General features: G+C 50.2%; 2 protein-coding genes across 2 annotated transcripts; one reads left to right on the forward strand and one right to left on the reverse strand.

The window, feature by feature from the left end:
- The first annotated feature begins 580 nt into the window (after positions 1-580).
- On the forward strand, positions 581-19112 carry Igsf22 (immunoglobulin superfamily member 22). The gene is given in 26 exon segments (XM_076556229.1): positions 581-766; positions 6532-6627; positions 6960-7031; positions 7033-7073; positions 7075-7093; positions 7680-7793; positions 8654-8787; positions 9761-9838; positions 9840-9882; positions 9884-10032; positions 10651-10787; positions 12061-12253; positions 12255-12311; positions 12977-13071; positions 13074-13171; positions 13353-13404; positions 13407-13457; positions 14242-14322; positions 14325-14535; positions 14968-14977; positions 15243-15435; positions 16375-16483; positions 16485-16585; positions 17466-17628; positions 17630-17810; positions 18960-19112. Coding segments are annotated over 26 exon segments (2817 nt in total).
- Positions 19113-20296: 1184 nt separating this feature from the next.
- Positions 20297-24371, reverse strand: Tmem86a (transmembrane protein 86A). Its single transcript, XM_006993439.4, has 3 exons — positions 24241-24371; positions 21952-22216; positions 20297-21638 (listed from the first exon to the last, which is right to left on the reverse strand). The coding sequence occupies exons 1-3, from the start codon at positions 24259-24261 to the stop codon at positions 21202-21204; spliced, it is 723 nt and encodes a 240-aa protein (XP_006993501.1). The 5' UTR covers positions 24262-24371; the 3' UTR covers positions 20297-21201.
- Between the last annotated feature and the right edge of the window lie 1899 nt (positions 24372-26270).

Consider the following 26270-nt stretch of genomic DNA (forward strand, 5'->3'; position numbering starts at 1 on the left):
TGGAAGGCAAAGCGGCTAGTGGGTCACCAGCTAGAGAGCTGCTCCAGGGAGGCCAAGGGTGGGGCAAGGGGGCATTCCCCTCTCTGATTGGATAGTATACTTCTGTTCTCTGGGACCCCCATCTGAGCTTCAGACACCTTTATCTTTTCCTATTGTCTGTGCCATCCCCTCCATGGTTGAATCTTTGAAGACCCTGTTGGCTGGCCAGCAGCCTGCCCTGGGGTGACCTCCATTTTTACCATCAGTGGATGACAGCTTCATCTTAGGGCCAGGGGAGAAGAACAGAGCAGAAGTGTCCCAGATGGCTTAGAATCTAGTTCCCTGGGGCCCTTTGGGAGGGGCTACTCTCAGTCCAGGCCTTCCAAGGGAAACTACTGGGTTGCAACTGTTACTGGGCCCCACAGAGCCAACAGGAGGTCAGTGGACTGGTCCAACAGGTCCGAGGCAGGGCTGCCAGCTCACAGAGATCTCCCTTTCAGAGGATGGGCCCTTCTACCCAGATTTCAGAGACTGGACTGAGGAATAGGAAGAAGAGCTAATGTCATTCCCCTACCCCATAAGGCCACACAGTGCAGGACAAATGGTATTCCCAGGATTTGTGCAGGGTGGCACAGCCACAGGACTCACCCAACGTACCTCGTCCAGTCCTGAGAAGACAAAAGCCTTCGGCTTCACCCCCAACCCTGTCGGGCTGTATGTGCTCATGTACCCGAGCATGGACAGCAACCCTGGCCCCCTCAGCTCAGAGAAGCCCCACCCTGCAGCAGTAAGAAACAGCACCTCTACCATAAGGCACAGGAAATGGACTCCTGACCTGCCACCTCAGCTTCCCTCAGGCCTAGTCCCCAGCATTCCGTCCACAGGACAGAATCCAGCTTGCTTCCCTCCTCCAACTCCCATGGCTAAGCTTTGTGCCACCAAGTTGAAATAAGAGCCTAAGAAAGGGGTTCCCCCCCAAAAAAAGAAAGGGATCCCCCAATGACGGGTGCAGCATCTAAGGACTAGTGACAGTCAATGCCCGCTGTTGGAAAAAAGGAGACCGACCACCCTGCTTGGCCAGGGCAGCAGCTGAGCCTCCAAGCCACAGGCACAACATTCAAGGATTGGAAGGCTCAGGTTAGTAAAGAAGGGGAGGCTTCCTGCCATTTCCTCTGGAAAGAGACATAAACTAGTACTTCCTGAGCCAGAGGGGGAGATGGAGAAAGGCAGAATATGGAATGCTCTCAGAACCCAGAGACAGAAGCAAAGATGTACAAGGTAGAAATCAGGCCAGCCTGGGCTACCAAGTGAGTTCCAGGAAAGGTGCAAAGCTATACAGAGAAACCCTGTCTCAAAAAAAAAAAAAAAAATCGGGAGTTAGTCTCAGACCACCTGCTCAGAAGAAGGCTTTGAATTCTCTGAAGAACACTGGACTAGGCAGGGCTGGTGGAGCAAGAAGCTCAGATTCTGTTCTCAGCGACAATTTGGATAGGTCACTTGAATCAGACACGTTTCTTCATATGCAAAATAGGTTCTTAAAAACCACCACGCAGGTTAACTAAGAGGCAGGTGCGTCCAGTCACCTGAAACACTAGTGCCGTCGTCAAGAACAAGAAAATGCCTTGTAGCCGGGCGGTGGTGGCGCACGCCTTTAATCCCAGCACTCGGGAGGCAGAGCCAGGCGGATCTCTGTGAGTTCGAGGCCAGCCTGGGCTACCAAGTGAGTCCCAGGAAAGGCGCAAAGCTACACAGAGAAACCCTGTCTCGAAAAACCAAAAAAAAAAAAAAAGAAAATGCCTTGTAAACTGGTATACGGAGATCTCCAAGGCACAGAGAAAAAGCAGGGGCAGAACTGTGTATGGCAGGCCACCTAATGTGTACAATGTGAAGGTCGCATACCCCTATCCGTGTCTGAATGGAAGGGCTTCAGTGGGAACCCCAGATTGCATCTGGAGAGCTGGGAGGTGGGAAGAAAATGTTTATGGCATCTGAAGTTGTTAATATATTAAACTACTGGTTTTAAAAAAGTATAAGAAATAAAAGCTAAGCCTCTGCCTTTGTCCTGTGACAAATGAAAACAGCTGTGGAAACACAGTCACCTGTCTCACCATTCCAAATAATGCAAGTCCCTAGGACCGAGAAAAAGTGCTAATCAGCTTCCTTGAAAGGCCTACCTCCTAATAGCATAGTCAGAAATCCCTCCTTTGGCCTGACTTCATTTCCTCCTGATGAAACGCCCAGCACTGTCTTCCTCTCCCATGCACCTCTCAACAGGTATCCTAGCTCCCTGTGAGCCCTACTCAGCTATCTGAGTAGGTTTAAGCCCCAGATCCTCCCTCTCCAGGAACCTGGGATTGTTTGTGTTGCTGGGTGAAGGAACAGGCCCGCTAGTGATTGTAACCATTCAGGGAAAATAAAATGGGGTGTAAAGAAAAGAGAGGCCAGAGAGTAAAGGTCCATTGCCGGACTGCTCTCCTTGGCTGCGCATTCCCACCTCTTGTGTCTACAGACACAGCCCACGCACACGCACCACCTCTGAATATCCCTCCTACCCTCTTATCTTCAGGGGCCTCACCCCCTCTGTGGTCTACACAGGTGAGTGCCCACGACCACTTACCACCAGCAGACGGCACAGGAATATGTGTCCGTGGTGTTCTCCAGCTCCACCACCCACCTGTAGACCTCTCAGACAACCAAGATGGTGGGAGGCAGTGGAATGGGTGAGGGGTATGAAGGGAGGTCAGGAAAGCCTTTCTTCTTCTGTACCTACCCATGGGTGGCCTCAGTCTTTGCCATGAGTTGGCCCTTCAGGAGACCCCAATACCAGCAGCAACCTCCTCCCAACCTGTGCTTCTAATCCAAGGCTTGAGCTAGATGGCCAGATCTCTGGGAAAAGAGATTAGGAAAAAAGACGAATCCCACAGATGTGTGTAAAAGGTTGATAAACTCTTGAACTGATTAAGACATTCAGAGCCAGGGGCAAATGGGTTGCATGAATGTCACTCTTGTAGGAAGGTAGATACTTTATCTACATTGAGCAATGCTAATCCTGGTCCACTTAAGAAATGGGAGACCTGGCCACAGGCAGAGGTAAGACAAGCACATAAACAAATGCCCTTAGCAATCAGGCTCTGAATCCTTGGGGGCCGGACTTGAAGGAGACAGCAACAGCGATGGAAAGCTGAGAAGGGGTCTCAGAGCAGGACAGACGGTTTCAGCTGAGTCTCTGGTGGAAGCTGTTAAAAGACGCCTGGAGGCCAAGGTATTGAATATCTTTCCCCACAGTCATTATAACTACCTTCAAGGTCCCAGAAGGACAGAGTCTCACTAAGTCATCTGTGTACAAGGTCATGAGATAAACAACATACCACTCTGGCCAGTGAGACAGTGAAACAGTAAAGCAGCCAGGACTCAAGGTCTACAGTCTAGACCAAAAAAATGCAAAATGGTTTACAGTCATGATTCTCAGCCCTAGCTGTGAATTGGAGTCATCTCGACAGAGGGGTGGGGCTGGAAAAGCTAGCCATGCCCGAGTTTCTCCCAGACCATTAAATCGGGAATGTTTTTTAAGCTCCTCAGGGATTCTGGTGTGCAGCCAGGGTTGACAGGAGTGACCAGCAGAGCTCAGGCAGGGAATGGGGAAACACGAATGTGAAGGTAAAGTGGGGGGACGCTTGAGAGGACACCCTTCTAAAGAGAGAGATGTGGTTCACCTCCCACTAACTAGCAATCAAAATTCACACATGACATCTTTCCTTTTTCATGGACGGCTACTTTGTTTACACATCGTGGAGGTCAAAAAAAAAAAAAAAAAGACATCTGCAGGCAAAGTACAGCCTCCACACCGCCTGTTTAGACCTCTAGTTGCTATTTAAAATCAAGCCGTGAGAGCTTCTTAACCAAATGTTTTCCATCTCAGCCGGAGTGCAGATAGCAAAAGCACCTACTTCACTGGCTGCCCTAAAGATTAGCACAATCACCTCTGATATGTGCCTCCCACCACCCAGGGCACAGAGGAAGGGCTTGTAAAGCAGAGCAATTATTATTCATTGATAACTCATCAGCCGTAAGGATCTTCTGTAGTTATAGGATAGAGCACTGGCCTAGCAGATACAAGGCCCTGGGTTCACTCCCCATCATCACAAGAAAACAAAACAAGAAGGGGATGAAGTGGGATGTGCTCTTTCGGTTCAAATGAAATCCACAGACAGCCCCTCTGGGTTGGCAGTGTATCCTGTCCCTCACCCAGGAATCACTACTTCCAAGAAAACTAATGCTGAACCCACAGACTGGCTGAGAAAATTTAGGACAGAGTTCAGCTAAGCTACAGCCCTCCCACGGAGAAGCAGGCCCAAGTACCTTATATTAAGGGACCAGAACTCCCAAGAGAGAAGCTCAAGAGAAGATAGATAGATAGATAGATAGATAGATAGATAGATAGATAGATAGATAGATAGATAGATAGATAGATAGATGATAGACAGATAGAATGATTGATAGATAGATGGATAGATAGATAGATAGATGATAGATAGATAGATAGATAGATAGATAGATAGATAGATAGATAGATAGACAGATTAGATAGATAAAAGATGAACAGATAGACAGATAGACAGGTTAGACAGACAGACAGACAGACAGACAGACAGACAGACAGACAGACAGACAGATCTCCTAAAAGGGAAGTCTCCTTTTATACATCTGTATAAGATTCAAGGTGGCCCTACAAAGATCCTTGACCACTGGAATGGTGGAGAGGTGTTAGCTCCCCCTAGTGGCTGAAATTTGGCAGAATTTGATAACGATCAACTCCAGCCACAGATGGTTTCCTGTTCTCTCTGTCCCTCACTGCCCTTGCTTTCCAGGCTCCACCCACGCAAGCAAATGTGACCCTCAATCCCTCATTGAACTCCCACCTAGAGCCTTTCCAGACCTCTCGCTTGGCCCACAGGAAGTAGTGACAAGGAAGTCGTCCAGCACAGTGTTGTTCTCCACCAGACCTGGAATTCCAGCACCCTGCCTGGGGAAGTGTCCCTGAGTTCATGAGAAACCTCATCCCATCATCTCTCCTGAGAGTATGCCTCTCCCTGTGTCTCCCCTAGTCCTCTTTTTTCTCCAGCCTTTTCCATGGTGTCCCCCAATACACAAGCAAAGTATTGTATTCCTCCCTGCTCCAGGCTGGACCCTAGCTCTCCAGGAGGAGGCAAGGACTAGACAGTGCTTCCAACCTACAGGCTGTGAAGTAAAACATGGCACATTTCCACCATAGGGAATAAAGCAGTGTTCAGGGAGCCCTGGTGCAGGAAAACCTCAAACTCACCATGTCCTGAAGAGGGGGAGGGGAAAATAGCTAAGACCTTCTACGACAAAATCTACAAGGAACACAACACATGCTAAAGATGAGGCTGGACACCGAGGAGGTGGAGGCCTAGACACCTCCCACCCATTACGCACCCCTCCTGACCCCCTGCCAGGGCAGACTACAGGCCTCAGCCACCATGCAACCCCAAAACAGTAGTGGGAGAAGGGACACCACAGGATGGGAAAGGCCTTGGGGACTGAGGTGTTACTAGAGCAAGCAGGGGCCCAAAATTATCTGCAGGGCAAGGCGACAACTAGGGCCAAGCCAAAAGGCAGGGTTACGCCAGCAGAGGAAGGCCGAAGGAGTAGCTGATCAAACTGGGGACTCAGGAAGCAGATAGCTACATAGTGAGGACAGCAAAGAGGGACCATAATGGATGCAGTGAGACCATGCTGGGGGACATAGGGTTAGGGGTGAGGCCCGGAGGTCCTGGACCCTCCAGAAGAGCCTTATCAGGGACCAATCATCCTTAAGGTATCACTCGGGATCACTTCCAGAAAAGTGCTGCCTGGCTTCAATTTCTGGCTTCCAGAGGCTGATGTAAAGCAGAGATGGGTCACCGGGAGACACTATAATGGCTAAGGTCCTTCCCCACTTCCCCACTGTGAAAGGCAAAGTTCTGCCTCCCTCCCTCAAAAGAAGTTGGTTTCTCTTCCCAAAGCCTGGTCTTTAGATCTTCTGCCCACACACAAGCTGTCCCCGAGTTTCCTCCAGGGTACCCCTCACACATGGCCAGCCATTCAGCAAGCTCTCTGAAAGCCCAATCTCACTGTGAACATGATGCAAACAAGAACCAGGACGGCTTTTATTCACTCTTGTTCCCTCAAGAGTCCAGGCTAGTGCCTGAGGTGAACAAATAAATTGCATTAAATGAAATTGCATTAAATTTCCCACTGCAGGAAAATGGAATATAAATTCCAACTCAGGAGATCCATGCCCTTTAGGAGCTCATAGCCAAGGGAAGGTCTGATGGAGAAGCTGACAATGTTGCTATGGAATTGGGCAGTCGATGCCCATATCCATGCTGCTTGCCCAGTTTTTCACACATAAGCTCAACACTCAAGCTCCCTTTCCTCTCCTCTAAAAACTCTTTTCCCATCTCATAGAAAATCTCTTGCGCGCCCCCCCACCCCCCGCCCACACACACACACATACACAATGGTCTGACTCTGATCCATCTGGAGCAGCTGACCTCAGATAATTCAGACAAGAACAGGTGTGTTGCAAGCAATGAGTACACAGATGCCATTACACCATCCCTGCTGGTAACAGAGGGCAAGCCTGTCTCCTCCTCCTGGCTTTTTCTCCTAGGAACCTAGGAATCTGACTGTCTGACTGTGCCCTCGTTCTGTCCTCAGGCCAAGAAGCTGTAGAAGAAGATGGAAGGTTAGGGGGAAGGGGTTCCCTGCCCAGGATGCAGTTTCCTCCCCATCCAGCTGAAGCCTCTCAAAGGCTTTGTCAGAGTCCTGAGTTCAAGAGCTCACAGAGTGTAGAGGGGTATCTCAAGGCTGGTGCAGAGGGAGACAGTGAGTAACAATCTTAGTCCCCCTCTAACAATCTAGGACTCACTGACCCCCCCCAAAAAAAAAAAAGAAAAAGAAGCAGAGGGTGACAGAAGAGAAGGATGCTGGGGATTTGGGCTGAGGTACCCAAGAAGGACTTTGCAAAGGTCTACACGGAGTTAAGTTTTCCCTGACTTGGGAGAGCTGCTCAAAAAGCTCAAAGGCATAGAGGAAAGTGGAAGTAGGGGTGAGGGAGGTCAGTGCCCAGCAGAGAGCAGGGGCTTGGGCCTCAGACCTGGACTTCTCCCCTGCCCTGCACACAAACGTGCACATACACACACACACATACGCACACACGCACACTCAAAGGCAGGTTGTCTACCAGAAATGCAGAGAGAGAACCTGTCACCCTCCTACCTTTACTCATTTCACACACACCCCAGTTGCACGCATGTGGATTCAGACAGATCTGGGTTCTACTGTCTTAGGTATCTCTCCAAGTTTCAGTTTCTACATCAGCAAAAATTATATTTCTCTCTTGTATTTGTTTTCAGTTGTCATTTACTTGCTCATTCAGCAAACTCTTGCTAAGCACTGACCATATAATTATAGAGAATGTCCTCGGCCCAGGCACATAATGACTATTCTGTGATTGGCAGTTCCTTCCTCATCTCCTACAATCCTACTCTTCCATCTTCCAGTTGATCAATGAACTTGGTGAGGCATGGAGTGTTACCGAATGAGTGTGGATCTTAAGGGGTTGCCTCCAGGACGGTGGGCACAGCCTAGACAAATGCCTCTGATCCTTGCACTTTGTCGAAACAATCTCTCAGGTCATTAGGATTTTAAAGGCACCAGAAGACATAGAGACCAAAGTTGACACCACCGCGGTCTTTGACCGCATTGTGGAGCTGAAGGACCCCAACATTGAAATGATAGGGGTCATGGTGGGGAGCACCTAGCCAGGTACCACCCTGGCTCCACCATGGCTGCTGCACCTTCTGCCTTCTCAGACCCTCTCATTAGCTATAAGCCAGGTCCTCTCTTCTAGCCAACCAAGAGGACATCTTCTGAGAACATTGAAAGAGGCTGGTTCCTAGACTTTGTTTCTAGTTATTCTACCATTTCCATTTTGATGTGAAGCGGTCACTTTCCTCTTTCCATGACTTAGTCTACCCACCTTCAAACAGAATCTAGCTTGAAGTAAATAACTCTGAAGGTCACTGAAATCTTGCTCCTAGGAAAAAGTATCTAATGGGTTCATACACATTAAGAATGTGGACCTTCCTCTACATATATGTGATAGTTGTGTAGCTTGGTCTATTTGTGGGACTCCTAACAATGGGAGCAGGGGCTGTCCCTAATGCTTTGGTTGGCTCTTGGAAACCTATTCCTCATATTGGATTGCCTTGCCCAGCCTAAATGCAAGGGAAAGTGCTTAGACTTATGGCAACTTGGTTTGCTGATACCCCATGGGAGGCCTGTTTCTTTCTGAACAGAAACAGAAGAGGAGTAGATTGAGGGGGAGGAGGGCAGAGGGGAGGGAATAGAAGAGGAGGGAGGGAAAACTGCGGTTGGATGTAAAATAAATAAATTAATTAATTTTAAAAAAGAATGTGGGCCTTATGGGAAGACTTTGGGTCTCACCAAGCTGGATGATAAAGCTAGAGAGATTTATGGGTCTGGGTATGTTTAGAGAGATGAGCATGCACTCTCCAGAGTCAATCATGCTGACTCTGGGGAATGAGGAGCTCAGAGGTCTCTTCCTAAACCCTTTCATTGCCTTCCCCACTGTTCTATGAAGCAGGACACTGAGCTTTTCAGGATCCAGCATTCCCTGGGAAAGGAGCATGTGAGGAAGGTGGGTACCAAGTACATGCTGGTTATTACCAACATAAACATGAGCAATGCCAGTGTCTACAGCCTGACTGTGGGAGACAACTGGATGAGTGCTGTGCTAGCTTGAGAATGAGAATGCCCCGCCCCCCGCACCCATAGGCCCATATATTTGAATACTTGGTCCCGAGTTAGCAGAACTGTTTGGGAAGGATTAGGAGGTGTGGTCTTATTGGAGGAGGTGTGTCACTGGTGACGGCCTGGAGTTTCAGAAGCCCATGTCATCTCCAGTAAGCTCTCTCTGCCTTGTAGTTATGTCTCAAGACGTGAGGGTTCAGCTACTGCTCTAGTGCCATGCTTCCTGCTGTGATACTTATGGCAGCTAACCCTCTGAAACTGTAAGTCCCAAATAAGTACTTCCTTTTATAAGCCATAGAAAAGTGACTAAGATAAGTGCACAGTTCACCATGCTGGAAAGTAGGCATATGAAAGTAAGCATCTAGGCCCAAAAGGCCTGTCAGGGTGAGGAATGGCCTTGAAGGGTTTATGGCCATATTGGAGAGAGGACTGTGGTCTATGCATGAAAGGACTACATGGGGATGGGTGTTAGTATAAAAAGGAAACATGAGCTATAAGGTGTAGATATTCCTTAAAAATTATGAAATAGTGTCATGGGACAGTGTGGCATAGTGGTTAAGAGGACAGACTCTGGAGTTAGACTACTGGGGTCCATGTCCCAGCTTCTGCTACGTATGGATGCGTGATTTACATACAGCAAGTTGTCTTATTTCTTTGCCCAAGTTTCTCTCTGTGTAAAATGGAAAAATCATAATAGAACCTTACCTAGATGAGAATTAGAATAATCAATGTGTGAAAATTAGCTACAATAGTGCCCATCAGATCTCTCATACTACATACGTTTCTTAAGGCTGTTAATATTCCTGGAGGAGAGACCGTGTGACTAGCACAAGATGAGACTCCAGAGCAGATGGAGGTTAGCGAGTGGAAGGCAAGGAAGGGTGCTTCCCCAGCCGTGGGCCACAGGAGGTCAGTGACCCCTGCATCTGCATTCTCCTTCACGGTCCACCTCCCTGCTCTCTGCTGCAAATGAGCCACTGAAGTTCACGGAAGAAGTGAAACTAGAGATGGTGACAATGACAGACATTGGTGATGGAGACCCGCCACACCGAGAAAGAGACTTGATTTTGTGCGGAAGTTCAACAGGAATGAGCTGAAGAGGGGTGACAAGTAGGAGATCTCAGGCCGTGAGGTTGGTCTGACCTAGACACTTAAGATCAAAGATGCTAGACTCGGCAACAGTGGCAAGTTCTCTGCCCGAGCAGGAGCTTCGTACAGAGGCTCATATCACATGTCAGATCACTCATATCACTATGAGTGGTTCAGTGAGAGCTGGAGGGGTAGAATTCATGTCACGGCAGCCCCCATGTGTCCATCCATCCATCCATCCACCCATCCATCTATCTGCTCTTGGCAAGGCTCTGTGATGGGTACTGAAAAGAGAACAATCTTCTAGTAGGGGAGACAAGTGTGAAAATGAAATTATAATAGTCACTAACCTGAAGTTAACACACACCCTGGGGTCATATTCTCAGCTGGGTAATCATGAACCAAAAAATTGCTAGCTTTTAGCTGTGTGACATTCTCTGTGGAAATATGAATCCACATCTGTTCACCCCCAGATAAGCCCAAGTATCTGTTGCATGTAAGGACCTCTGAAAATAGAAAGGTTCAAAGATGCTGGGCCAGCCCATATGGTCATAGCCCCCACCCCATTGCCACCAGTTCCTCCCCATCCCCTGATGCCTTGCCCTGTAGATCTCCTTCTATTGACTCATCCATCCGGAAACACTAGCTTCCCTGTGACCATGAAAGTACGCTACACAGCTTACAAGCAAGGCTATTGCTCAAAGTGACCTGATATAAGATGTTATGTAGGTGACCGAGAAGGAGCATGTGTCGGTGGAGCACAGAGAACCAGTACACCATCTCCGATTGTGTACATAAAGACATCAATTTGGTCCTGCTCAAGCTCAAGAATAACAGTCACACAGCAACTGCTCCTGGTGTGCACCTCAATATGCTAGGTGAAGGCATGGTCACCGGGTTGTCTGAGAGCACCAGCTGGCCAGTAATCAGAGTGGGTGACTAGGAAGGAGGCCCTAGACATTGTTTGAGTTTTGACTAGGAGTGGAATTGGAATACTGGCTTTGTGACCAGAAGCTGACTGCCTAATTTCTTTCTTTCTTTCTTTTTTTTCTTTTTTTCTTTTCTTTTTTTTTTTTTGCTATTGCTGTTTGTTTGTTTTTTGTTGTCATTGCTGTTGTTTGTTTTTTCGAGACAGGGTTTCTCTGTGTAGTTTTGGTGCCTGTCCTGGATCTCGCTCTGTAGACCAGGCTGGCCTTGAACTCACAGACATCCTCCTGCCTCTGCCTCCCAAGTGCTGGGATTAAAGGTGTGCACCACCACCACCCAACCTGCCTAATTTCTTAAGCGGCCTTGGTCAAGTAGACCTCTCTAAGCCTCAGTTTCCCACCAGGAGAAGGGTAGAGCTTTACCCTAGCATCTATTTCTAATGCTTCTCAAATGCGCAGCCAAGTGCACAGCACGTAACACATCTTCCAGTGATCACGTGAGTGTTGCTGTGGACTAAACAATGATGAGGTTGGAGGTAAGGAGATGAGGTGAGAGGGAGATGGGACTGAGGAGCAGAGGTTAGGCTGGTCAAAAAGAGCACTGAGGTGAGAAGTAACACAATGAGATGGGAGGGCAGAGGGTTGGGATAAAATGAGAATAGAAAACTGGAGTTGGGATAGGAAGGGAATTTTAGATGGGTTTGAACGTGATGAGGAGCTGGCCTTGTGACCTTCAAAGTCCACCACATACACACACACCATCATGCCACAAAACTGGGTCAGGGAAGGTTTGCATTTTCATTCAGTTTACCACCCCTGTGTTCTTGGTGTTGGGGACACACGGATGCAGTATACCCAAACGAGTAAAACTAGTAGACAGATAAGTAACTGTAACCCCAGACGACAGTAACACTAGAAAGCAGGGGTATTCTGGAGCCTCAGGAAAGGGAGAGACCTTGTCTGGGAGAGGGTTGTGGTGTGAATGGCAGCTAAACAGGGGTTGCCAGGGGCTACAGAGCACTGATTTCCAGGTAGGCAGGAGGTTCAGAGAGGCAAGGATCAAACTCCCTAGGCATATCTTAGGAGTGCTGGACACAGGATAAGGGAGAATCCAGAAAATTCACAGTTGAGTTATGCCCCAGGCTAGCCAGACCTCTGGTCAGTGAGATGCCCTTCTGTCCCTTTGTTCCAAAGCCCCATTTGTGAAGCTGTTGTCTGTCTCTAGACTGTCCAAAGCCTCGCCAAGGCCAAGTGCAGTTCCTGGAGCTCTTGGTTAACTGTGTGCACAGGAAATGGAAGGCCCACCTGTAAAACAGTTCATAGTAGAAGTACTGGATTAAGACAAGAGAGATGGATGACAAAGTGGCCAACTTCACCACCCAAGCAAAAGAGGAGAAAACTTACACACTCTGTATTCTGTTCAGAGGGTGGCAGTAACCCAACTGAGACTGAGAAAGTCTTTGCAGCAAATCCAATAGTTGAAAGATTGCTTCATGTTAATGGGTGCACCTAGTGGTCATGATGGGGGCCTTTGGCCACTGAGGTATGCTGATCTGCAGGGAATACCACAGGCTCACCCACTAACTGTTCTGTCGGGCATTCTGATTGCAGATGAAAAGCAAATGTCATTACAAGAATCAGTTCCACTTCTTTCTTCACTCCAGAGATCATTTTGGAAGCGGGGTGCATGACACCAACTTGGGGATAAGCTTGAAACCACTTTCACTTTTCCAAAGAAAACTCTTGGCAGTACCGGCATTTTAATTATGACTCTCAATTAATTACCGGCTGCACCCCTCCCAACTGATTTCAGGGGTCAGTGTGTCGAGACTGAGAACTGTGGCACCAGAGTCGCAGGAGTTGGAGGACTTGTACTGCCACATCTTACACATAAAACCATTTGGGCTTTAGTAAATGCTCACGCCTCCCTCTACCCCCAAGAAAATCCAATTAGGAAATTTTGAATTAGGACCCAGACACTAATTGGTGGTGGTGGGTTTCCACACATTGACCCTTTAATGTTTAACCAGCAGTAACAATCATAGGTTTAAGGTGTTTTAAAGAGGGACAGAAATCAACATGGGTTAGGGAAATATCTACATGCTCCCCTTCTTTACTTTTTCTCTCTGTGTGTTACCTACAGAACCCCCTGGCCTTGCCTCTCAGCCTCAAGTGGCTGATGTGACCAGGGAATTGGTGACCATAACATAGAATATCCCTGCCCAGGATGGGGCAGGGCAGTGCTTGGCTACTTTGTCAAGTGGAGAAAGAAAGGCAATAATCTGTGGATGCCAGTCAACAAGGACCCCATCCAGGGTGAGGTGCTTGGAACAGAGGTTCTAAGTCAGGAGGGGGTGGGACAAGGAAAGTCTTGCGAGTAAGCATACTCCCTCCTCAAGCTCCTTGAAGAGTTTCAACATCCCATTATCTCCTCTTCTGTAGCGTCCCACTCTGTGGTCTCTTATCTCATAGATGCCCCTAGCTTCATGACCCCTCATCTTCCCACCTCAGGTACAGAGTATATTCTGGATGGAGGACACAGAATGTAAATTCCCAGTTATAGCTGTGTATAAGGACATCCCAGCATGCCAATCAGTTCAGTGGTAGCCAAGGACCCTGTTGGTATGAGGCCAAGTCCAACACGTTAGTGGAACAAGCCCCTTTAAGAGAGGATGTCCTCACTGGGAAAAGTCTGACAGGAAGGGCTACAGCCTCACTCTCTGGCAATTGCCAGACTCATAGAGGAGCAGGATTCACACTCAAGAGAAAGCCAGCAAATAAAAATTGAGCATCTGGGACAGTGAGAAGGCGGGGTGAGCAGAGTTTTTATCAAGCTTTGCTGTCTCGTGTTGGGGAAGTGAGTAAGTGTGTTAAGATTGAGTGAGGATAGCGGATGGATGCTTAGGAGGCCTTGAGTTGAGGATGTGAGGTGGGAATGCTGCTTGTAAGTGGATGTGGTGGAAATGGCTAAATTAAAGCTGGATTTTGAATGTAGGGGAGTTGAATGTAGGAGAGTTGAATGCATAGAGTGTATTGAATTTTGAGAATACTGAAACTACTGAGTTGGTAAAATAAATTGGCACGCCAGGCAGTGGTGGTGCACACCTTTAATCCCAGCACTCAGGAGGCAGAGGCAGGTGGATCTCTGTGAGTTCGAGGCCAGCCTGGGCTATAGCGCGAGATCCAGGACAAGCACCAAAACTACACAGAGAAAATCTGTCTTGAAAAAAATTTTTAATAAATTGGCACATTGTTGAATAATTAAAGTTATATATTAAGAGTGGTCGCTGTGGGAGCCGCTGTAGAAGTGGTGAACACTAGGATTCCGGCATACTGAATGTGAGAACTAGGCATGGGGTTGGGATGGATGAATTTGGAGATCAACTGGATATCTGTGCTACCCTAGAAACTCCGGGCCTGGTACAGGGCCAAAGTATGTCTGATTCCTGCAACTCAAGCATCTCCCTTGGCTGGTGTGAGCCTGTAGAAGGGACCCACCATCCAGCTACATCCTTGACATGAGAACTGAAGGCAGCAAACAGAAGAGCAAGTACATGGACGACCCCATCTCTGATATCTGCTACACAGCAGGGATCCTCACCAAGAAGCAGAAATACTTCTTCCATATCCGAGACATCAATGAGGCTGGGGTTGGAGACCCTGTGGAGCTAGATGAGGGCCCACGCGACACCACTATCAGGTGAGCACACAGAACTATAGGTCCAGGTCCAACATCCCAGTTCCAAACCTTTCCCCTGAGGCTTCATCCCACAGAGAAAGATGTGGCGATGTTCTGATCAAGGAAAACCCATCCATACTTCTTATGCCTGGACAAAGCCAAGGGTAATCTCTGGGATCCCTTGCTTGAAAAAATATGAAACAAACACTGTGCCGAATTAGTATCTCTGTGTGTCCTTGGAGGCGTAAGGAAAATAGAAACAAATTAAGATGCAGGACCTGCCTTCCAAGATCTTACTTGTTGGGAGACACAGATGAAAATGTAAATGTTTCCCAGTGTTCCAGGACAGCCAGACATCTTTGTATGGCCTGTACCGCAGCCACTAAAGGGGCTGGGAAAGGCTCTGGAGGGGAGGCTTAAAGCTGAAGAGCAATCCATGCCCTTCCACCCCAGCTGTCCCCAGGTTTGACCTCAGCACCTAGCTAGAGCCAGACAGTGGTGGGTGCTGGGACGGCCCTCTGCGCCTATGCAGCCTTCTCTGGGTTGTCCCCGACTCTGCTCCCCATACAGCCCCCTGCAGCAAGCTGGGTTTTGTAGGCACTATTGTCTGAGGCTACTTCTGCCACTCACCAGGTCCCTGGAGCCTAGGAGACTATTTGATAACGAGAAAAGCCTTCTTCCAAATACTCTCCCGGTGACTGACTATGCTGTCTCCAATTACCACCCAGGACTCACCACTACCTGCTGTGACCTGGCAGAAAGACAGCATTACTATCAAGGGCTGGAAAACCACCACCAAGGTCAAAAACTATCCCCAGTTCCTCGTTAGCAGCACCAAGTGTTCCGACTAAGGAGTGTGTCGGACCTTGCTCCAGAATGAGTGTGGAGGCGCACACTATGGTGTCTACATGCCAGTGGTAGGTACAGTAAGAGGCCCGGGGGGCTGCGCTCCTTACATATCACCACATGCATATGGTACGTGCAGGAGGCAGTGAGCAGCGGCCTCTGGGAGGTATCATCGCACACTTCCCGTGTGCTTGGGGCAGGGGCAGGTGGTGGCAGAGGCCTTCTGTAGCTATCCTTGCACACTCCACCAAACATAACTCCCCACGGCTCCTTACCAACCTAAGACACAACCTTTGCCGGCGAGTGGGCTGGGAGGCCTACTTTGACACCACAAACCAAGGCTTCATCAGCCTTTGACTGGTAGAGAGGTTTTTTGGTTTTGAAATGGTTTGGTTTGGTTTGACCCTTTTATCTCAGAGTCCTGGAGCCCAGGAGACATTGACGCAGGGCACAGCCCTTGTTTCAGAGTCTGTGGCTGGTCATATCTGATGAGATATGAAGCATAAACAGAGAACAATCTGCAAGGAAAGAAGCTGAGAAGGGGTGAAGGGCAGGAGCTACCAGTGCAGAGGAATCTACTGAAAACTGGGGGTGACTGCTGAGGTCTGAACAGTGCAGAAATAGAAAAAGATGAACCTTTATTGACTATTAACTATGTGGTTATTAACTACATGGTGGCCACGTTATCCCTTAATCCTGTAAAATAAGCAGCCATTGTTAGTCTATAATAATGAGGCAATGGGTATCATAAAAGACATGTGACTTGCCAAAGGTCACAAGCTATTAAATGGCAAGATGATACTTCACAAACAGGTTTTTCTGACTGCAGGACATCTGCTGCCTACCACTCACAGAAGGGAAGTGTGTGGTTCCATCTTCCAACAGGCTGGGCAGGTGGGTGGGGAGGCTAGGGTGAAGGCCCAACTTCTGTCCCCAGGGTAGCTAACAAACTTCCAATTCTTCCAGATTTCTCCAGACCTCCTGCAAACCTATGGCCGTGTGCCCACACGTGAGTGACTCTGACCTGGAACCACAATGCTGATGTCCAGGAAGACGATGATGACCACTATGTCACCGGCTGGTTCACTGCAGCCAAGCGTGTCTTCAGCAACAAGTGCATGGTGACCAGGCAGGAAATGCTACTTCAGACTGGTGGTTCAAAATGAAATGGCTGACAGCGACCCACTGCACTCCAAGAATACCTGGCTTGTCAATAAGGACCAGAGTGAATACAGGACTGGGGGCCTGCTCGGGAAGCCCTGATCGTGAAGAGGGCATAGGGTCACTAAAGGGTAGTGTTAAGGTCAGAGAGCCAAGAGATCGGTTATCACTTAAAGCCCTTTGAGAAACTCAGCAGAGATGTTATCTGGTGGGTGCTTTCAGTGATGTGACTGATACGGAGATGGGAAGGTGCCCTTGGGGGCCCAGATAATAGTGAGGGAGAGGAAGATTACAGAGCCAATTTGAAGCCTGCTAGAGAGAGGGACAGTTAAGGGCGAGGGCTGGGACTCTGGAAAACAGTGGTAAACTCTGAAGAGATATAGATAACATCAGGAAGCTGGAAATGAGGGTTCAATGGGGCAAAGAGGACAACCTAAACGCTGACTTGGCATAGGGGAAGTCTGGAGGAAGAGTTCCATGCCAGGGAAAGAGCTGAGAACACCAGGATCCAAGAAGTAGGTATGGCGAAGGCATCTAGATTCCCCCCAGTCTAGGAAAGCATAAAAACCCGTGAGACTGCTTCAGCTAGTCAAATCCTGGAGTGGGGAGGGGCACTGAGAGTGTACAAAAGTCCTTAAGAACTGTGTATATGCGATAGCACACACCTTTATAGTCCCAGCACTTGGGAGACAGAGGCAGGTGGATTTCTGTGAGATTGAGGACAGCCTGGTCTACAAAAGCTCCAGGTCAGGCTGTATAGTGAGACTCTCTCAAGGAAGAGAGGGAGGGAGGGAGAGAGGGAGGGAGGGAGGGAGGGAGGGAGGGAGGGAGGGAGGGAGGGAGGGAGGGAGGGAGGAAGGAGGACCTGAGCACCATGCTGAAATTGTATCAGCAGGACAGGCACTATGCACTCCTCTTTCCGATCCACTGTGATCTGTGGCCAGGACTACACCATCACTGGCACCTCCTTGGGAACCCATGGCTCATGGTGACTACCTACAAGGGTGATGTCAACATCACTGCCAATTCCAAGTTCTGGCACAACTCCAGCAGCACTGTGTGTACCCTGGTCATCCCCACCTGCACACTGAAGGACAGTCGTGAATACTGCACTGAAGAATGAGCTAGGCAAGGACCATAGCAGCTGCATGGTCACTGTCTATGGTGAGACCACCACCAGGCATGGCCTGCAGGGAGGACACATCCATCTTGTCGAAGGGCAGGGACCCAATCCATTCATCACTCTCTTCAATTGGCTAGGGCTGTCTTTTCATTTGATCTGCTTTCAAGTGATACAAATATTCTCCCATCTTATCAATGTCTTATATAATGTTCCTGGCCTCTACAGATATGGAGAGTTCATAATCCCTTGCTAAACTGTGACAGCATATACGGCTGGACTGAGACCCACCTTTTAAAAAGATACTGGTCATCAGGTTTAAACCAGACTGGCCCACCACAATTTATCCAGCAGGGTTCTGGAAGAAATCTGTATGTTTGCAAATTTTCCCGAGTGGCTTTGATATGCATTGATGTTGAAAATCACTGGTCTAGGGTAAGGGCAGAAGAGAGGCCCAAACACTGGGAAGTGTGAAGCAGACCACTCCTCTCACATATGCCTGCTTGCTTTGGCTTGTGATGAACATGTCTGAGGCGATACTTTATTCCTTGTCACCCAATCTACTGTCTTCATGGCTACATGGCTAGCAGTGTGGCCCCTCCAGTGTGAAGCCAACCTGCCATGCTTTGTTGTTCAGGTTCCTCCCAGCTTCTCCCAATCCTCATGTTAATATCCTAGCAGGCCAGGCACCCCATTTCCTATCTCCTCAGCTTCACGATCTATCACTCCCTCAAATTCTCTGTGGTGATGCCCCTCCATGGTTGTGGTCTCCATAGCTACAGATCTTTATTTGGCCAGTTAGAGATGACTTTCTTTAGGGAGAGAGAGAGATGGTGTCCCACTGCTCTGTCTCCTAAGTGCTCAACTAAGTGTCTGGCCCTAAGAAGATCATGCTTCCAGAACAGCTCTGCTGAACTGTGTCAGAACTAAGCCAGGAGGGCACGGTGATGGAGGTGGGGGATCCAGCTTCCACTCCACAACCAGAGATCCCTGACAGTCACTCTCATTGGTTTTGGGAACATGGAACCGAGCCCTGGTGCCACCACTGTCTAGCCACCTTTCTGGTTTGCTAACCTACTGGGTGATGAGGAAGCGCCTAACACAATTCCTGGAAAATACCAAGTATGACTAGATGGCAGCTTTTGATCCCACACCCAGCTAATCCAGCTTGGGAGACTCAGGGACCAGTTCTCAGTTCCTATGTAGCGACTCTAAATCCAGCAATTTCAGATCTTTCATGAGCACTAATAAATATTTGCTTTGACCTTTCAAAGATGACAGGTCAAGCCTAGCATCCATCACTGAGAATCTTCGGAAGGTGGAGGACCTCATGCGAGCTGGAGGCATCAGCGTCAGCTGTGGTGATGTGGGGCTTTTCGGCCAGTCTGCCTTCCAGGACGTGCGTCACTGTAAGCGTGCAGGTGAAGGTGTGGAACAAGAAACTCACGGAGCTCACCCTCCCTGCTCCTGAGAGTGGAGTGCAATAGGAACCCTGGGGATGGACACAGCCAACCCAAGCACATGAAGTCCCCTTGGGGCTTCCCTTCCTTCTCCATCCCCACACTCACTCTCACCCTCCCCTCAGCAAGAAAGACAAATTCTGCTAACTTCCTCCTCCCCATCCTGCTCCCTTCCATTTCTTCACATCATAGGGGTCTGTGTTCAGCATTCTAGAGCTTAAATGGATCAGGACCCTACTCCCTTAGTATCCAGCCAAAGCAGGACAGAACTGCTCGTGTAGTTTACTAGTTTTAAACATGTTTTACAGTAGAATACTGCCTTGAAGGATTTTAAACTAGAGGCTTGAAATGATGGAGCCCTGCGTCCTGCTCTCCGGGTCCCCCCACCCCCATATTTCTTTGCTCTCTATCCCCATGAGAGGTGTCTGTAAAAACTTTAGTTTGGGTCTAGCTTAACAGCTCATAGTATTACACAACTCAGTGGTAGAGCGTGATTTTAGCATGCGAAATATCTTGGTTTTGATCCCCAGCACCAAAAACAAAGTTTGGAAAGTCATCAATCAATTCATTCAACACCCATGAGGTTTGAATCTCCTATATTACATTCCCCGCAAAGGTACAGCAGAAATATCAATGGCATAATTCACCACTGACCCTTTCTACTCCAGGACTAGGCACTGCCTGTTAAAATCCAAATGCCGCTGGAGTAAGGCAGACAATAGTCTGCTGAGGTTTCAGGTCTAAAGTAAGAATCAGCTCATCTAATTCCACTCCTCCAGGCCGCTCAACTAAACCCAGAGTCCAAGGAGGAAAGGCTAGAATAGAAGTCTGCACCACTTAGAGAAGCAGCAGGTCTGGGCTGGGGACAGGGGAGGATAATGCAGCAAGTGCATGAAGGGTTACCAAGACTGCTAAGCACCGATACACAGGGACCTACGCCCAGGACAAAGGCAGACAATGGCAAGTCACTACCCACCCACCCCCACCACACACACACACACACACACACACACACACACAGTGAACACTGAAGTATCAGCACAGCCAGGGAGCCAGCGAGGTGCCAAGAGGCCTGAGCCAAGACAACTGTGACCCAGGCTATGAGGACAACCAGGGCTCCTGGCACCATGCCTCCACTCCGGGTCCAGGACAGGCACGTGCCACACAGGCAGACAAGTTAGGAAGCCAATGACCCTTGGGTTTTTATTCTATTTTATTTTTTTCACATGGGCAGTAGAGGGTGGAGTGACCCCATCCTTACTCCCCTTGCATTGACTGTGCCTCAGGTCTTAAGACCCCAAAGTGTCGTTCAGAACTCACTCCCCGGGGCAGGAAGAAAGCATTGCCAGGGAAGGGCCCCCAGCTCTGAGCCAGGTTAAGCACCCCCCCCCAGGAGCTCTCTGAGGCTCACCCCTTTAAGTCTTTTACAGACAGCAAGACAAAGACATGTAGCTGGAGACCAGCCCCTTCCTTTGGCATGGTTCACCCTAGCCCTGGGGATAGTCTGAAGGTGACCGTATGAGGCCTGAGCTCTGGGCTGGCCTGTGAAATGGGACCAACCTGAAACCTTGGCCCCCTGAAGCTTCCAAACCAAGGAAGTTCCCTCTATTACTTCTCATAGACAGATGGACATTCACCACTTGAAGACTGAGATTGTGGAAGTAACAAGGCTAGACAACGGAAAACAAGACTACCTTCAACCAATCTTCCCAACGGGGAGGCCTGGGGAAGGAGCTTCAAGCCCTGGTCCTGGGTCATCTTGGGAGAGAAAAGGTGGGAAAAGATGAGCCTGGCATTGCCATTGGTCCTGGGCATAAGAGATAGTCACACTCTTCCAGCTAGCCAAAAAAAAAAAGGCGTCAAAAAGCACCATCGTCTTCCAGGAGGGCTTTGACAGTCCTGCTGGGATGCGGACAGGTCTACTCTGACTTAGGCGAGGGATGTGAGGCTGCCTCTTTGAGCTCAGTTTTCCTGGGAGCTCCTCCCACTGACCCCTTCAAGCCTGCCACTTTCCCAGGAGGTGCCTGGTGATCCAGCTCCTGCACACTCCCAAAGTCTGGGCCCCAGCCCCAGGAGAAAGGGGAGCAGACCCCAGTCCCTTCAGTTGGCCTTGCTCAGTCTATAGTCTTCCACCGGCTCTCGGCTCTCGACAGCCGACAGGGCAATGAGCATCTGAGCAGCATAGTACGTGGACATGATGAGCTCCCGAGAGTAGGGCACAGGAAAGCAGAACTTGTTGACAGCGATGGTCAGGTCTGAGATGATGAAGAGCAGTGCCCCACTGCCGGCCGCCAGCTCCGTCCATCGCCAGGCTGCCCCAACCAGCCGCAACCCTGCCATAGCTCTCCAGCCCATGAAGCTGATAAGGGCCACATAGACCCCTACCAAGTAGGTGAAGGCACCTGACAGCCCTGGGTAGAGTAGAGCATAGCACAGGCCTGACAGCACTCCAATCACCAGACCTGTCCGGAGAGCCAGTGGCCGCATGCCAAAGGCCGAGGCATACAGTATGTGTGTCACAGCAAACATCAGGAGACCTGGAAGTGAGAGGGGACAAAGAATGCTAAAGGCAGGCTTGGTGACTAATGAGTACTTGTGTGCAAGAGAACGGGACTGGGGATAACCCAGCAGCTTTTGCTCTGGGACTAGGAGGGTTGGGAAGATCTATAGTTTTAAACTCACCCTCTCCCTTAGAGAACTGGTCCTCCTCCAACAGAAGACCAAAGTCCCCAGCCTCAGAAACCCTCCGACTCCCTGTCCCTTCTTCCAAAGCCTTCCCCTATCCCAACCCCAGGACCCTCTTTTCTCCAGTCCCAGGCACCCTCCCAGGCAACTCCTATAACTACTGACCATGCTCAAAGTAGCCGTGGTCCTGCCAGATGAGGAAGGCATCACCCACAGCAGAGAAGACGAGCCCCACAAAGATGAGGGAGGCACTGGGATGGGCCAGCAGGAACCTGAAGCCATGGGCCAGAAGGAAAAGCCAGAGGCAGAAGATGGGCAGGCACTTGATAAGGGCACTGACCCACGATGGGCTGGACGAGGGCAGCCAGAGCACAAAATACACACAGGTGGCCTTAAAGAAGGGTACCAGTTTGGGTCCTTCACTCTTCACCTGGAAGAGACAGGATAAGGGGCAGCACTCAGAGGTTGGGGACACAGAAGTCCATGGTGGTATGGAAAACCCAGTACCTTTCCCCAAGGCTACAGTGCATACACTAGCCCTCTACCACTCAGGACAAGGAGGACTGACAGAGAAACCTAGCCTGTCCGGCTCCAACCAGCCAGCAGGATGTGAACAAAGCCATTATCACCCCGAGGCTCAATTTACCAGGACAGGCAAGGGTCCCACTGTCCTGTCACTCTCGTCCACTCTTGGCCCTGGGACTAGGCCAGAATAGTCATTCACTGGACCAACAGTAAATATTGGGATATTCCCTTCTGCAACTTAGTGCTGGTCCCTTCTAGCTTCCTCCCTTCCCCCTCCTCGAGGGATCCCGTAGCACCTCTCCCTGTGAGCGTCAGCTCCCAGCTGTCTGGAACTGGAGTAATGTCAGAGGAAAACCACAGAAACACACTGACTGACCAACTCATGATCCCAGCTTTAGAGCCAGGACTCGGGCTTAGAGCCCCAGCAACACACCAGGTGAGTGCCAGGAATGTAGAAAGTGGCGGCACCTCCACCCCACAGGCTTTCCCTTCTGCCCAGCCTGACCCTCAGCTCCTACTCTACCTGTGTTAGACTAAAGGTAGCATCAAGGACAAAGAGAGGTGCTAGGGATGCTGGGAAGAGAAACAGATTTGTGTTGGGAGCAATAAACAGTGCTTGAAACACCAAAGATTTCCAGGGCTGGGGAAAGGGGGTGTTGGCCATTTCTTTTCCCAGAGAACAAGAGCAACTTGAGGCACCAGAGACAGGAAGGGGGGTGGGGAGGGCTTCTTGTCCCAGCTTCTGATCTGGAGCCAGCAGACAGGCTGGGAGGAGATGGGGAACTGAGAGGGGGAAGTTGGCCCAGCTGACTGGGTCTCAGCTGGATTAGGGGGAGGGCAGCTAAAGAAAGGTTTTACTCAAGGCCACTGCAGGCACAGTCCGAGATGGGGGAGGAGAGTCTGCAGATGTTCCTCGGTCTCCTGAAGCTCCTTCTCTTGGGTTGCTAGTTCACAGTTTCTGAGGGTGAATGGGAGCAGTTAGGGTCCCCTATAGACCCCAAGCTCCACCTAAAGTGCTCTGGCTGGGTGAGGAAGCTGTTCCACAGAGGACTCTGAGGACACACTCAGATTCCCAGGCTACCAGGTACCTGATGCCCCTTGGGAAGGGTAGAGAAGAGACATATAGTGGGTCCAGAGATAAGCCTGCTCTCGCTCTGCCAGAGGTGAGAGATGAGAGCAGAGTTGACACTCCCTCCCCATGGAAACTCCCTTATCAGGGATAGTCAGGGTGAGGGCATAGTCAAGGGAGGAGACCCGAGGGGATGACCAGCTCCACCTGCCAGCCCTCCGAAACATCAACTTTGCTCTCCCCTCACCCCCCAGGCCCATATTTTCTAGAAGAAACAGGCAGTAGGTGGTGAAATCATGACGGAGAAGTCAGCCTGATAAGGGTGGGGAGACAAGCCAAAGGTTAGAGTTGACAGTCTGAAAAAGGAGGTCAAGCCAATAGAGAGCGGTCCACTGTCACCTAGCGCCTTAACAGCGCTGCTTAGACTGAGACATCGCCTCCTGCGCCGCCGCCAAGATGACGAGGAAACCAACTTGGAGCAGGATTCCCAAGAGGTCTGCCCCCCCCAACCCCCCCCCCACACACACTCCCGAACGCTTCTCTGAGGTCCCTCCACACAGAACCCTGAGGCCTGCTGCGTCCACTCCCAGGCCAAGACCCGCAGACCCGCTCCAGACACACATGGATCAACAAAGTCACGCTTCCGAGTCACGTGCACAATGTTTTCCTCCCTCCTGCGGGCAGACTGGGGGCGCGCGGAGGAGGGGTGCTGCGTGAGTGAAGAGCAAGGAACCGTGACAGCCGCCGCTTCCCCCGGAGGGGTACCAGCTTCCTCGGCTCCCACGGCGGCCCGGCTTGCCGCTACCTCCTCCCAGGCCCGGGAGGGGCTCCGGCCGCGGCTCGCGCGCTCGCGCACTCACCACAGTGACCGGGGACACCATGGCGGCGGCGGCGGCGGCGGCGGCGGCGGCTGCTGGCACCCGCTCCGGGTTGCACGGCCAGGACGCACCTAGGGCCAGGTGAGCAGACGAAGGAACAAAGCCGGGGAAGAAGTACAATACCTCCCGCGCGCCGGGCGCTTGGAGTACTGTCTGTGAACCTCACGACGTCACCACGGATCCAGCCAATGAGCGGGCCGGAGCCTCGGATGGGCGGAGTCCGGCTGGCGGCGCCGGCCCGGCTCCCACTGTTTCTGAGCTGAAAAGGAGGTCCTCCCTCCCACCCCGGGCGCGGGCGGGGCCTCAAGGCCACGCCCTTTCGGGAGTTGTGCCAAGCATCCCTGAACGTGACCAGGACCCCCACGGCTGAGGAGCCAGCCTGGCTAGGAGACAAGCACATCGCTGCCCCGGGAGCATCACGAGACGCATCTCTTAATTCTCGAACAGAAAAAGCAAAGACAGATTCTTGTCAGTCTTTAAACATGCAGTCTAGGCGAACGCAAGTCCAATAAGACACGGCTTTAACAGTGTAGCCACAGTAGACATGGGAGGGTCAGCAGACACTCAACCTTCCACACAGTGTACATAAACTATACAGAATCGTAGTTGCATTAAGCGCTCGTGGACACTTGTGCACTGAACAAATAGAGCTATGGACGGGAACTGGGGCTTGACCACCATCCTTCACCGTACTACTGAAAGCCGAGGATGAAAGCAAGCACCAACCTGTGTGTGGACCCCATGACCGCCACAGGTAAACAAATTACAGGTACTAGATTGCCTTAGTCACACACCCCTCACATCTGGAACAGTGACACACAGACCAGAGCAAAGCAGGAATGGTAAGCAAACCCAAGCATGATTAAGGAACCAAAGGAATGTTAGCTGACTGCCAGAAGTCCAATGTAAATGGTTATAATACTGGTGGGCTGGAGCGTGTTTAGAAGTATGTGTTCAAAACTGGATGGACTGGCAGGGAGTCGAACGGACTGTGTGCTAGAGCTCCCGTGGCCTTTGCCCTCTCTAGCCTAGATTTCCTCATCTGTAAAATGAATGGGTGACCTCTAAGGTTCTACCCAATCCAGACCTGTTGCATAGGATGAGGAAGGGAAAAGGTCGCTGGCTTCAGGAAATGCAAGTCTGTCTAGCTGACTTCATGGAAATGACACGGGATAGGTATGTGGTCTGTGATATATACACAGAGCTGTGGCTGTGGTGTCAGCTGTTGGGAAAGGGAGGAACACTGACCTCTGAGATAGGGATGCCAGGCCCTATGCTGGACCCCAGCCTGGTGCTGGCCAGGAAGAGACACAAGCTGAACTCTCCAGTGAGCCCTTCCCACGGTGACTCTCGTCATTTGTCCTCCAGCCCTTCCCCAGGTATCCCTAAGCCCTGAACTGCTGACCTGACACCCCTCAGAGAAGAACAGCCCCCTTCTAGTGACAGAATTGACAACCTGAAATTCCAAATAGGGTCTAAGAAGGCAAGGTTTGGGGAAGGGGGGTCGACCACCTCCTCTCTAGGCAAATTCAGGGTCTGGTTTTTTTTCAGTCAGGAGCTTCGAGGAGACCACCTACCTTATCAGAGTGAGAAATGAGAACAGCTGTCCCCAAGGCTTTGTCATGAACGCCATTACCAAATGTGTTCCTGGGAAAGAACTGAAAGCAGCATGGCCGTGGTCCCGCCTGTCCCGGGACTCACTGGTGTTGCAATTGGTCATCTGCCACTCTGTCTTTGGAGCCTCAATTCCCCATCAACAAGTTACAAAATACATTCCAGCTTCAAGCCAAGCCCTCCCCTGTCACCTAAGGGAGTTCTCAAGTCAGGGCATTTTTGTGTCTCTGGACCCCAGTTTGCCAAACTACAAAGATGAAAATGTGAGCTTTTAAAAGGACTCATCGGGGTGGCGGTGGGGGGAGGGGAGGTGTAGTTGAGGTCAGAGTTGTCGGAACTCCCTGGAGGTGGTATTACAGGTGTCTGTGAGTTGTCTGAAATGGATGTTGGGAACAGAG

Source organism: Peromyscus maniculatus, chromosome 1 (assembly GCF_049852395.1).
Source record: "Peromyscus maniculatus bairdii isolate BWxNUB_F1_BW_parent chromosome 1, HU_Pman_BW_mat_3.1, whole genome shotgun sequence".
NCBI lineage: Eukaryota > Metazoa > Chordata > Mammalia > Rodentia > Cricetidae > Peromyscus > Peromyscus maniculatus.